The sequence below is a fragment of the Cupressus sempervirens genome, chromosome 6 (genome assembly GCF_028749045.1).
Source record: "Cupressus sempervirens isolate cs-2001-9-10 chromosome 6, ASM2874904v1, whole genome shotgun sequence".
Lineage (NCBI taxonomy): Eukaryota > Viridiplantae > Streptophyta > Pinopsida > Cupressales > Cupressaceae > Cupressus > Cupressus sempervirens.
In genome coordinates, this window is record NC_143123.1 from 117,029,636 (window position 1) to 117,044,151 (window position 14,516).

A 14,516-nucleotide genomic window follows, 5' to 3' on the forward strand; every position below is an offset into this window, starting at 1 on the left:
ATTATGAGAAAATTGAATTGCTAGAGCTCCCTCCTATTGATTGGTCAATTCCTGAATTAAAAAGCTTGAAGGAGAGGTCTTCTTATGTTCTTAAAAGAACAAGGGACTGGATCAGTAAAGTCAGAGCCGAAAAAGCAACTGGTGAATTTCAAAATAAAGAGAGGAGAAATAATATAGGGGAATTGTCTCGGATGGCGATAGAGGCAACTTCTGGTGAGAAGATACAACAACTGGATACGGGTGCTCAAGATCGGGATGAAGATCTCAATCAGTCGGATAAGTTTACAGTTAAAAGAAAAAGGACAAGAATGAAAGGTAGAATGAATCAAGAAGGGAATAAATCCAATGAAAAAGACCAAAGAAGTCCTCAAGTTGCTGAATCACATGCCCCTGTTACATCCCCTCATGATGTAGTGATTCCTCACTTGAGTCTTTCTCCTCTTGATATGCCAATACTAGACATCACACAGTTAGATAACCCGTTATCTAATTTAGAAGAATTAATGGTGGTTGCTGAGAATATAACAAGTGACGTACAAGCTTCAAAAATCACACATTCGTGGTTCCAGGATAGTCTTCAGAAGAGGAAGAAAGTTGTTCAAATGGTCCCACCTCCACTTGATATGATCTCTAGCATTCTTCAGAAGCCTCCCAAGGCGAAAAAGACCAAGGTGATGTCCAGGTTAGCTATTGATAAAACTTCAGGCAATTTGTGTGTGGAATTAGCCAAGCCTATAATTGAAAAGAATGTTGATGAAGCATCTGAATCAGATTTCATTCTAGAAAAGGTTGACCTTGGTCCTTCTAATGCAGAAAGAGAGTTTCGAAATTTTGAACTGATTGCCACTCAGATGTTGCAAAGGGTGAAGAAAGAGAAAAGAGCTAAGGAGCAACTCAAGGAACAAGTTCAGATGATGGCGGCTTATATTAATTCAATCAGCAATCCTTCTAATACCCAAGTCGTGGTCACTCCGCCGGTTCTAATAGGTCTTGATGGTATTTTAGATCATACTGTTGTTCAAAGAATCGACCAACAAAAGTCACATAGTATGATGATCGAGGCTTGATAAACAGGATGATAGAAGATGCTTGAAAACTTATAACTGGAGTGAAAGAGGTATATGGGAAAGCCATCGCACAGATACAGGAAATTTCTAAGGAGCTGGAAAATAGAAAGGAACATAAATCCAACTGGCAAAAAGTAGCTAATGAATTAAAAAAAATGGCCAAGTTAGATACAAGCACCCTACTTCTTGAGAAAATTATTGCTGATCTAAGTGACAACCAAACACGCATTTGGAGTAAAAGTGTTGGTTGGAAGGTGATAAACATCAGCAAAGCAATCATTGAGTTCGAAAAGCTAATAGCTTCTTTGGAGCAACTGAAAACAAAAAGTACAGATGAATTAATCTCTACTATCACAGATGGGGTGCCAGTAAGTGGTCTTCAACATGTTGATTGTCAGCTTCTCCTTGATTCCTTCAGTGTTCAGATTCATTCAGAAATAGAGAACCGTGTATCGGATGTTGAAACTATGATGAAGCTTAGCCTGGTTGCAGTCACGCTAGGAGATTGTAACATTCCAGCCTATCAACAGGAGTCAGAAGAAATTCAAGATAGATACTTCACAACCAAACTCAAGATGGAAAACGTGTTCATTCCGAACTATGAATCAATGATAATCATCCTAGATGCTTATAGGGCTTTCCGAGATAGATCAATTGTGTCCGAGTAGATAGAGTTAGTAGCTAGAAAAATCAATGATTGTATATACAAACATCTTTAGGAACTATAGCTAAAAGTTTTGTTTTTGCAAGTTCCTCGTATAGGTTAATTTTCTTGAGGTTAATTAACCTTCCAAAATTGCGTATTTTGGAGGTGGTTATTAACCACGAAGAGGTAGTTATTAACCTCTATGTCTATATAAGGACACCTATTGGCTTTGTAAAGGGACTTTTTGGGTTTTAAAAATAAGGGAACACTATGCTGAAATTTTGATTGAGGGATAAATTTTGGAAAGTATGTACACTTTTTATCGCTGAAATTGAAAATTCTCTATTGCTTTCTGCAAGGAAACGAAATGAGATGTACTTTGGGTTTCTTATTTTAAAATCAAAATTGTTATGCGTTGTAATAGACATTATCATGGTATTATGCGAGTGTTTATGAATGTTAATACAGGTTCTTGATAATACTAGTTGCTTTCAAGCGTAGTCCTTGATCACCCTTGTTATCAATCTTGTTTACCAAAGAAGGTTGTGAGGGCGTGTGGTGCATTCATCTTGGATGACTTTCTCTTGAACTTTGAAGTTTTAAATCTTTATTGGAAAATCTTTTAAAAAGTACATCATACGAGGGAGCTGCCCCTCTAAACGCAGAGGAAGGCCGCATACCAAGGGCCTATCCAACTGTTGTGAACGGTTTGCCACACACTCCGTTGGGCAAATTCTACTGTGACAAATCTGTTTACCAACAAGTATGTAATTTAATGAATATTTTTTTATATAATGTTTTTATAATATAATTGTAATTAATAAGATCAAATAAAAATATTTATATTATTTTTTAATTGAATGTATTCATATTGTAAATTTTAATTTATTCAAAATAAATAAATAAACTTATATCTAATTAGTTTATCATATATTTTTTTAGTATATATATATTATTTCATAAAATTTATCCTTTTTTTATATATTTTGTTTAACTTTATTCTAAATTGAATAACTAGATGGTGCAATAAGGAGGTGATCAAGATGTTCACAAATTAACTATTCAAACAATTTCATTTATTTCTTGCATAGTTAAAACATTTTTGGCACGAACTATGTTGCTTTGCAACCTTGTTTATTTTAGTTTTGAATTTGACTTTAAAAATACTAATAATTATTTCTCAATAGAAAATTTTTTCCAAATAAAATTACAATTTATATTGTTTGATTGCTTTTAAATTAATCTCAAGACGTTACAAATTTTTCAAGCAGACAACTAATAACAACCTTTTTCTTTTAGTTAATTTCAATTTCTTAATGACAATGATAATTTGTTCCAATCATTTAAATTTTTAGTTTGTGACCAAATCAAATAATCATTTTATTAGTATTAATTACAATTATATTATAAAAATATTATATACAATTTCTATCTGAGTAAAATAATTATTAGTATTTTTAAAATCAAATTCAAAACTAAAATAAACAAGGTTGCAAAGCATAATTGTTCATGCCAAAAATGTTTTAACTATGCAAAAAATAAATGAAATAGTTTTAATAGTTAATTTGTGAACATCTTGATCACCTCCTTATTGTACCATCTAGTTATTCAATATAGAATAAAGTTAAACAAAATATATAAGAAAAGGATAATTTTTTTGAAATATTATATATATTAAAAAAATATGATAAACTAATTAGGTATAAACTTACGATTATAGTTAATTTTTATTTACTATTTAATATAATTTTATTTATTTATTTTGAATAAATTAAAATTTACAATATGAATACATTCAATTAAAAAATAATATAAATATTTTTATTTGATCTTATTAATTACAATTATATTATAAAAACATTATATAAAAAAATATTCATTAAATTACATAAAGAACTATAAAAACAAACAAAACGGTAAATTACATTTTACGGCAGCAAACCTATCTTTCCCTGGTAAATTACATTTTACGGCAGCAAACATATCTTTCCCTGACATCGATTTGCTACTGTCAGGTACGACCTCAGACTGGTACGGAATCAGACTGAAGGGAAACGGACGGAAGGCCATTGACGGAAAGGCTAAACGGCACCGGCGCCTTTGCCATACGGGCTTCTTGGAGGGATCATATATGGCATCATCGTACGAGGAATGTAGTTGTACAACCGTTTGGAATTGTTTTGCGTGTTGAGTGAAGGTGTCGAGTGGTAGCGTTGGGTGGTAGTATTAGTTGGCAATGCTAGTTAGCGTGACATGTGGTGGTGTTGGTTGACGGTGCTAGTAAGGTGGAAGTGTTGTTGACTAGCTCAATGGCAATGTGTTGCCTAGTACGGTGGTAGTTGCTACTTTAGTAGAGTAGAAGGTTCGTATTGTTGAGGTGTGTCATTCAATATATCACATTCTCTTCTACTGACACAAAAACAATTATAACTAAAAGTAAAGGAAAAAACCAAAGCCTAACTTTCAATAGAAGTTCCTGTGAAAATATTATTTAGCCTTACATATAAATTTTGACTATTTTCATGCCTTAGGGATTCACTTCTTAAAAATCAAACCTAAAATTTTCAATAACATGCCATATAACCAAATTTCAATTGAAAAAAAAACCTTGTATTTGGCATCATTCTTAGCATCGTGCCTTTCTAAATTTTCCGAAACTCGAGCTTTAATATGATTGAAATTAATTTCTCAGAGAGCATCTTACCATTCATTAAGAAATTCATGTTTGTATAAATTTTGCATTGAGAAAATGGAGGAACTTTGAAGAATATGTCATGACCCATTTTTGATGGCTGTCAAGCAGTCAAGTGATTGTCGACTGCAAATGTTTGAATAATGAACATTAATACAGCCACAATATTCAGAAAGCAGAAATGGTACTGCTGTGTAGGCTTGTAAGCTAAACACCTTTTCATTTACATTGAAATCCTAATTGTGGTCTTAAAAAATACATCTAGAATCATTACATGTAAAAGTAAAATGCAGCTTTTGCATAAACAGATATGCACTTTCACTTTGAGGATTTTAAAGATGTAACCCATTTTGCTTCAATGCAAATAAGTTCTAACAAATGTTCAAAAGGAATTAGCGTTGTCAAAATTTAATAGACTTACAAAGTTCTGCTCCTAATGGGTAATTGTCCATTGGATTGCATTAGTTTTGCAAAAAACAAAATCCTCAGATTTCCATTTACAAGGTGAAAGTGGAAGTGACAATATTTTGTACATTAATAACTCATCCGTGAAAAAGAATTAAGAAATGATGATTTTTCTAATCCTTGACAAGTTGTAATGTCATTATCCATGGAAGAGTTAGACCCCGTCTATGTACAATTGAGAGGGCCCACAAAAATCAACTTTTCTTGAGACTGAAGCTGACGAGAACCAATTATTTGATAATATCTTATCTTGCATCCCTCATTTGTTGAAAAAGTTTCCCAAGTAAACCTTTTATAGAGTGCCGCAAACTGGAAGCTTCATCTGGTTTGAACCACTTTCTTCCAAACTACAAATTCAATCATGCAATTCATACCATCTTACAAAAATATGACAAGCTTGGAAGAGATGGAAGATACTATTTTAAATAATAAATAGTTACCTACCATATTCAAGTCCTCCCTTCTAATCCTTGCAGGGGTATCCTTAATAAAGCGTTCAATAAAGTAGAGTACAAATAAACCACAGTCGTAACTATTGTCCTGCTGAGGCACCTGTTGAGAACATGAAAGAATACTGGTCAACTATTACCTATTTTAGAGACCTCTCTCTTGTTGATCACTCTAGTGAACTGCACAAAGCACTTACTTGCCTTTCCTGAATTAATAAACTCTTTTCAACCATCATTGACTAGCATAATATATTTCTTACTGCAGATCAGCTTATTATCTTATTAAACCAATGCAAATTGCCTACATTCTTCCAATTTTCAAACACATTAAAAATTCCGCACATAGACAACATTTATCGTGGACATTTTGAAATCAAAATTTCACTCAGTTATGCAGTTCACAGACAAGCTTATAAGACTTTTCTTCAGTTTAAACTGGTTTTAGTCTTTTCAAAATTCAAAATAAAATTGAATAAAATTTTCAAAATCTGTTCTACAGATTAGTATGATTGGATGAATTTGTAAATGTTTTGCCCATTTTTTTTCATAATGCCAAATATATCTTGTTGACCAAGAGATTTGAGTATGTAACATCTATCAACATTCTATCATTCTCTTTTTGACAAAAAAATTGAACTCTCCTTATTTTTGAAGAGGAAGATTTGAATGAGTGGAGCAACCAGTTAGCAATAAGGAATGCGAATAGAAACAAAAGGATATGGCAGTTTCCCTCTCAAAATAAATAGGGGAGGGAGACGATTATAGACGAGCTCAGGATCAGCATAAATGCTTGAGGATATTTTTAAGTCATGTGAAATGATAAAAATATGAAAGAGCCACAAACACGCTGTAGAACTTTTGCAGCTAATTCTAGATCAGCATTCTTTTGGAATGGATGCCTCAAAGAAACAGCCTGTCAAAAAATTGTTGAAGGCAGAAATACAGTATTGGATCCCAATCTGCTTTCAATAAGGGCTCTTTAAATTCTACAGGACTCTATAGGCTTGCTCAAAAGAAAGGAACCTTTAGACGTGGAAACATAACACTCGCTAATGGATGTAATGTCCCCAATTTAGCAGGTTCCAGGAGCATGGGTATGTCATTTCATCATTGCAACCCTCGTGAGCTGACACTTGGTTTTGAGGGTCTTTGTTTGTGCAACTTACTCAGGAGAGTGGGTTCCATTTTTGGTAGTGCAGTAGTGACACTTATCAGTGATTCATAGAGCTTTGAGAATATGATGCATATTGGAGGTTATTTATTAAGTCTAACTTAATAACTTTATGAGTTTATTGTTCTAATTGAATAGTGTGTTAAAGAAGGCTCTTTAGTGAAAAGTGTGCACAAGAAGACTCTAGCCCTTGGGTCTAGACTATATCAGTGTTTCACTGGTCTTTGATAGTATGATGCATATTGGAGAATATTTATTAAATCTAGCTTAATTACTAACTTTATCAATTTATTGTTCTAATTGAATGGTGTGTTGAAGAAGGTTCTTTAGTGAAAAGTGAGCACAAGAAGACTAGCCATTCAGTTGTAAAGGAGTTATTATATTATAAATTTTAAAATGCTTCCAAATGCAAAATTATAACTTAAGTGTAATGTGGAAGTCTCTTAAGTGAAAAGTGCGAGCTTGAAGCCTTAGCATTAAAGGTCATAAATAGAATGCTTGGCAAAAGATTGTCTCTTCTTCTTATCATGATTTTCATAAATTTGAAGAGCTCAAGGGTTTGGCATTGGAGTTTGGAGAAATTGAGGATTTCTTCCAATCTGATCTGCAGTTTGATTTGGCTTTCATTGCCAATGGATTGTGTGTCTTTCTGATACTGGTCTGGATTACAATCTGAGTTTTAAGGTATTTTGCTGAGAGTAAATTAATTACTACTGCTGCAATTTGAAGATAGGAAGGATGGCTTCCATTGGCATCTGAATTTTTCTGCAGGATTTCTCAAGGACTAATGTCATTTGGAAGTCTTTATTGTGCTTTGATCTGAACTGCTATAGCAGAGTTTGAATTTCTACAACTGCAATCAATTATCAAATCACATATGGTGGCGATGCTTATCTGAAGGCTGCAGTTATTTTACTGGAAGCAGTGTTTACAATTAAAGGTTGGAATTTGCAATGAAGGCAAATTCCAGAACTCAAGTTGATCATCTTTCTTTGCCAAGTTCTTTTAATAATCAGTTAATTGCACACTACATTGCCATCGTAAATATTTGCAAGTGAATTATAGTAAACAAGTTGGAGTTGAATTGTTATCATGTCTTTTGCATTTCATGTTTAGCACTTCTCTACATTTGAGAAACCAAAAAAGCATATATTCTCAAAACAGGTCTTTTTTAATAGAACTTCAAAACGAAAAAAGAGACTTCTTTAGCATAGATTCAGAGTGAGCCAGCAGGGTTCATTACAATGGAAGTAAGATATGAAATCGAAAATGATCAAGAGGATGTTTCCAGACCACTTTTCTTCGTGAAAACAAGGTGGAAATCTTTAAAGTTGGGCATCGATTCCATGGCACATTAGGCTTAAGCCAAAACGTTAGACTCTATATAATGATCCCGTCTTTCATTCATCAGACAACATCAACATTTATTTCCAATGTATGACCTCCAACCTTGATTTAATCAATCCTTCATTATACAACACCATGTGACAACCATAGTATGATGCCTATGTAGGTTTATCCTCAGCCTATTGCCTTGGTTCTTTTGCATCAGACATCCTTCTTTTCTCACCATAAGACTTTCTCATCCATTACCTAGTGTTCAACCTATAATGAGATGCATCCACAATTGTAAAATACAAGTCTGGCCCCCTATCTTCTTATGTGTTCACTCTACTATACCAATTCTAAGTTTTACATGACTGCAATTTTGGTGGCGTCATTTCTTCTAATCCTACAACTCACAAATATCCACATTGATAGACAATTATCACAACTATTTCTAAGGTGCTGTGTATTAAAATTCATCGGTGCACCACCATTAGTCAATTTTTGGCAAGAAAAATTACCAGCAATGGATGCTGACATGCACTTAGAAGAAGAGAATGGGGCAACATTATAGGCCACACATTACTTCAAGAAGTACTGCTAAAGCAAAATATGACGACACTTCAATAGATATAATGCCAAGCTCATAAGTTTATTGCAGTTACGAAGGATGGAATATTTGGAATACTCTCCACAGGAGTGTCTATATGTAAATCATCAGGAAAATCGCTCCATGGTACAAGGAGGCCTCTATCCTAAGAATATGCAGGTCAGACCTCACACAACAACAATGTGACAAGATATGGTGTTGGGAGCATAGATTTTTTTGGCTACGGTGAAATAGAGATGTGTTTTGGACTTTGCAGAATGAAGAGTCACCGATGTAAGTCAAGCATTGGGTGTGGCTATCAAGATGATTGATTTTATGATCGGATGGGGTACAGAAAAGGTGTATGATGGGGCATTTGTTTTTAGAGAGAATCTGAGAATTTCTATCCTAGAAAGTTAGTAACATAAAGCATTTTATATGACATAGCATGCTATTGCCTTATTTTGGGAGGCCCTTCACAGATAGGTTTCAGCCAATATCTCAATTTGACCCTTTGAGACCCACAACATTCTATTCGATGACATTTGCTATGCATCCATTGAAGATTAACCAACAATATCGATGAAAAAGAAATGGAAATAAAAGGATGTTTTTTGTCAATGGGGAAAACAGTACTGAGGAATTTGGGCCTATAGAATTTCATCATCTACATCAGTCAATATGAAAACTAATGAGGTATTGTTTGTCACTAATATCTAATTTTCACCCAAGAATAAGATTGAGGAGGCTATTTTGTTAATATAGTGTCTACCAGCTATGTTTCCATTGTTGATTACCCTCTTATCAACAATGCTAGTTACCTTACCATTAGCATCTGCAAGATAGCCAACAACTAAAAGCACATTTCTTGAAGATACTGGGTTGCTTAGAGACACTGTTGTAGCAGAGGAGAATAAGATTGACAAATCGCTAAAACAACTTGGGATCCTAGTGGTGTTCACCCTTTCCCTCCTCTCTAGGGCTCATGACTATGGGACTTTGACCAGTACAAAGAATTAGTCTTGGTTGCTGATAGTGCCTCACTCATGCCTGCACACACTGATAGAAGTACTGTCATTGATGTCAAAGGATGAACAAAAAAAAAGAGATGGATATAAAGTAATAATATGAAAATTAGTAATTGGCATTTGGAAAAGATTTAATAGCTTTGACAAGCTAAGCAATTAAGATAAGGGACATCTTTAATATGTAATCTAAGCTGGAAGAAACCCAAAATGTTGAAGTTATAACACCATCAGAGATTAAGTCTTTTCAAATATGATAGATGTTTATAATGACCAATAACCACTAGAGGTACTGTCATATTATAGAGGAATGATGACCAACTCAGAACTATTAACCCCAAACTATTATGGAAACCTCTCATACTCCCGTTGACATATAGACAGCAATAGATGAAGCAGTGACATACAGATTCATTCTGAAGCAGAGCAACAGATACTGACAGTGCATATATAATAATACAGGACAGAAGATATAGCAATGGACAAGACTTACAAAGTTGTAAGTACCTGATAGAACACACACTGAAGTTCAATGACAATGATTTGGAAGCTTGATATAAATTGATGACAGAGCAGTAATACATGTCGTATCGGGCATATCATACAGCAAACCAATCATTCTATTGTGTGCTTTCCATAGACGAGTTTGGAAAGAATTTTATATTGGTGTGTTTCCATAAATTATGTGGCAAGAAACAAGCAATAGTCAAATTTGGAGCAGCGATAAGTATTTGAGAAAGAGCAACTTGAATATCTAAATAACAACAATACACTATGGCATCGTGTGTTGCCAGAGGTGAGTCACAGTGAGTTTCCAAATCAGCAGCGATGAGTATACAAAGGCAGTATTCAAAATGAAGGTGCCAAACCATAGAGAAAGTAAGCGTTTGAAAGTTAAGGGAGCCACTTTAAACAGAAACTGAAGTCTCAAATCGACAGCAATGTGATATATCCTCATAAGGAAACAAGTAACGACAACTATGTACAAAATCAAAAGGAGCCACGTAGGTAAGAAAGAGACCATTGATAAATACCGACAACCATGAAATAATCTACAATGCTGAAGACATATCATAAACACGTCAACTACAGAGGAATGTTGAGCTTTCAAGAGTATTATTAAAAGAGTCAAAATATGCTACAGCGATAGTCACACTAGCACACATGTATGCAGTCAAAGGGTGAATAAGAAATACGATTACACTTGGAACATGGAGGAGTCGGGATGCCATAGGAAATTCCCATACATATAAAACGTTGAAGCCACCAAAGCAGAATCAACCATGTTGTGTACTAATTAGTGGCGACATGGAAGGGACAAATATATATTTTGTCTGACGTAACGAAGGCAGCGGCTGAATTATGAGAACAACTTCAAATTTGAGATCTGCATTGACTGGAATGAATCCATGGTGTTTGACAGATAATATTAGAAGCAAACGATGACTGGGCTGTGATTAAAATGAAGGCCCAACAAGAGAAGAAGGTCAGTGTTTATTATGCTATTATTGAACATGTAGTGCCTCACCTGTTTGCAGTCTAAACCTTGTTATATTTTGATTCGAGAGATGCTTGGTACTCTTGTTATTATTTTTGCATTTGAGATGACCTGAGAGTTAGATGTTATACTTTGATTTCAGTACCATAGATGCTATACTGCTATGCTGTTCAGTTTATCATATCTGCATGTTGATGCTATTTTGAGATAGTAGGTCTATGATGATATCTGGTTATCTAGTATTTTGGACATATCTCTGATTCTGTTATGTGATGGATTTCATGCTATGGATGTTTACTTCATTCTTGCTTCTTTATGCTTTATGCAAACATGAGTTATATAAATGATTAAATTAGGTATTTAATGCATTTATTGCTTCGGCTATGATATTATATGCAATTGCACTTGATCATGTGTTTTAGTGTGCAGGATATATATCCCTGGCAGTGGCACCTGGAGATAGTGATTCAACTATTCATATTTTACCAATGTCGTCCCTATATGGTCGACATATCCTTATTTTAATTGTTTAATTAAACCTTTTGGTGATTATTAAATCTGAACTCATTTGCATTATGTGACTAGACCAGTGAGCGTGTCTGTGCATTTAGAGGTTCGCATTGTTGCGAAAGTTGTTAAGGTAATTTTTGTGATTTTGGGTTTTTGGGCTTTAAATTTTATTGAATTTAATTTATGGCAGCTTTTCCATAGATGAATTCCCATTTCTAGGAATAGCTTGTTTTCATTTGAGTTGATTCGGAGTCCAGCTACTCTAACTGGCTACTTGCCCCAAACGATTATTCACTCGAAAAGTAAATAAGTATGGAAAGAGGAATTTAATTTCTCACTTCTCACTTTTGTAATTTGGAAATTTGAGAGCTTTTTCTGAAATCCTTTTTTGAAGGATTGGTTTTCTGTTCGTTGTGAAAGCTATAGGCGTGGGATCTTTGCGAGGACGAACTCGTTGGATCTAGCTCGGGGAGACCTTGCTTTGCTGTAGTTTTCGGCAGCTTTCATGGGTTTATTATTTTATCAGGTTGATTTCCGTTTCAGCCCCTTTTGCCGTTTCAGCCCCTTTTGCTGTCAGGTGGGGCTCTCTCGTTTTCTTGTTTCAGCTCAGATTTTGTACTTGTTTTTGGTAGCTGATTGTCTGAAGGCTAAGAACTAGTGTTTGCCTCTGTTTGTGTTTGTTGATTCTGCCCGGTTGGTCGAGTATGAGCATTTTCTTTATTTTTGGGGTGAGGGCTTGGGGTTTCGCACTATTATGCTGGTCGTTTTTGCATACGGTGTCCGAACCCAAATTTTATTGGATTTTTGAGGCTTTTGTGCCCAAGGACCAAATGGGTTTTAATTTCAAAGTCTTACCAGTTTTGGGGTGTTTACCTCGTTTTGTGTGTCGCCCAATTTTCTCAGGTTTTCTTGGCATGATATTGATCGTTGATTGGGATCATTTGTAGAATGTCAGTCAAATCATTGTTGCACATTTTATGTTGCATTGAGATGTGTGCCACATCCGTCCTCCCGAGTTGTTATTCGATTGAGTCTTATTTTGCTTGTGCTTTCATTTAGCCCTTGTGTTTGATCTTCGTGATGGTGGTGCACCGCACATGAGCACGTGCACATGCATTCGTCGGGTGACTTGTGAGGCCCGATCTCCGGTTTGTATTTCAGTGGAGTTATGTTCATTTGGGGTTGGATTGGGAATATCCATGCCTACAAGCACTCATCGTGTGATGAGTATGGGTATGTAGGGTAAGGTCGGTGGAGGGGCTCCTTACGCATTTGTGGTGTCCTAGCCCAGGTTGGCGTTAGGGAGTTTCTAATAAGTGATAACATAATTAATTGTTAGAGAATTAAATAAGATAAAACTGCTAAAGTCGGCCACCTGAGGGTGGTGCTGAGGGGAACGATTAGTGATACATAGTCCTTGCAATTAAGCCGCGAACGCAGCATGTCAGCCTCCCGAGGGATTACCCAAGGGAACAGTTTGTTATCATGTTACCAACTCTCCACCAAGAGTACCCATAGAGTGTTTGACTAGGACCTGTCGTACTTGCATTGTTGCATGGTCTTGGCTTTAGTCATCATTATTGTCTGGCGTGAGTGATAGCCATGGATGTTTGCTTTAGTGTGTTTGTGGTTGGATCATTATCTTCATCAGCATGGTGGGAGTGAACCTACGAGTTCCACATGGTTGGGAGGTGCTGCTACCTTCACCACTGCTGGGGACCGGTGTACAGAGACGGTTCTTTATTCCAATACGACCGTTGCTTGTGTTTCACTTGGTACTTCGAGTTCCAAAGTATGTTATCTTGTGAGTTATGCTTTCATTGGAATGCTTGGATATCATGTTAGATGATGTTAATTAAATTGACGCATTCCTATATTATAATATTTAGCATATCTTACATGATGAGTTTGATTTGTGAGATTATCTTATGCTATACTTCTAGCATGTTAGATTTCCTTATTCTTATGCTGTAGTACGTTTTAGTAGTGACATTCTCATAAGACAGCTTTGACGATTTGGTCGGTAGTTTGGGATGTTACGCCCGAGGAATGGCTAGGACCTTTGAGGTCTCATGATGCTATTACGGTTGGGAGGAACCGCACACTTAGTTTGGTTGTTTTAGTTCATTGCGATGTTACTTTCAGTACGTTCTTCTACTGCTATCTTTCAGATGGTTGTTGTAGTTCCGTCTAGCAATAATAGTATTCGAGTGTCTATGCCTCGATTTGTGGATCCGATACTCCTCGGTGTGGAGGAAATTCATTTCTTAGCTTTGCACTTAAATGTTTGTTGAATTGTTGTTTTGGATCCTCGCGCAAAATTGTGCTTTCTCGCACGAGCATGCAAAAGTTCGCCTGGTGTGCTGGGTTTTCTCGTGCAGCTCGCGGTACTTCCTCGTGCAAAACCTCACACCAGTTTTGGGTATTTTGGCTGCTAGGCCAAGTACTTCCTCACGTCCTCACACGAAAGATATGTTCTCGTGTGGCTTACTGCACTTCCTCGCATGAGATTTCTGTCTGCTATTGGTCCTCGTGCGAAAAATAGGGGGCGTCTCCACTGGTTTTTGGGGATCAATTTTTGGTGTTTTAAGTACCCTTTGGGTTTACTTAATTTTCCATGCTTTAACAGATCTTAGATTCGTCGTTCTGTTGTCGTCTTTGGTCTTTGTTTTTTTATTTGTGTCAAGTAGGTAGTGGCATTTGGAGATTCGTTGGTTGCCGGGATTGTGGTCAAGTCTTCTGTTGTGATCTTCGTGATCCTAGTATGTTGAGTGTCGAGTACATCCATACTTGTTTAAAAAGATTTTTTTATCTTGGCTTGTATTGAATCCTTGTTTCAAGGATCTTTGGGCAAGGCATTACAGAACAAGTGGAATGGTGGCAACAATATCGTGAATAGGAGAAGTTAGTCATCAGCACATAAGGATAACTATTGAAGTTTATTTTAATAAGTATCACACAAAAGATAAGGCTAATTTATTAATTAATAAATGAAGTGATGCAACTAAATAACGTGACTTTTAAATCTGAAAAGTCACACTCACTTGTGTTCACAATATAAATAATTAAAGTCTTATT

The 14,516-nt window shown here is 35.6% G+C and overlaps 1 protein-coding gene across 1 annotated transcript in view; it reads right to left on the bottom strand.

Annotated features, from left to right (window-relative positions):
* Window positions 1–4,602: 4,602 nt before the first annotated feature.
* LOC149551491 (ubiquitin-like-specific protease 1D) overlaps window positions 4,603–14,516 on the bottom strand; it is a 180,226-nt gene continuing 170,312 nt past the window's right edge. The window contains exons 12-13 of the mRNA XM_089786986.1: window positions 5,315–5,422; window positions 4,603–5,217 (exon numbers count right to left, since the gene is read on the bottom strand). Of these exons, the coding sequence (XP_089643112.1) occupies window positions 5,116–5,217; window positions 5,315–5,422 (210 nt within the window). The 3' untranslated portion in view covers window positions 4,603–5,115. The remainder of the gene's footprint in view (window positions 5,218–5,314; window positions 5,423–14,516) is intronic.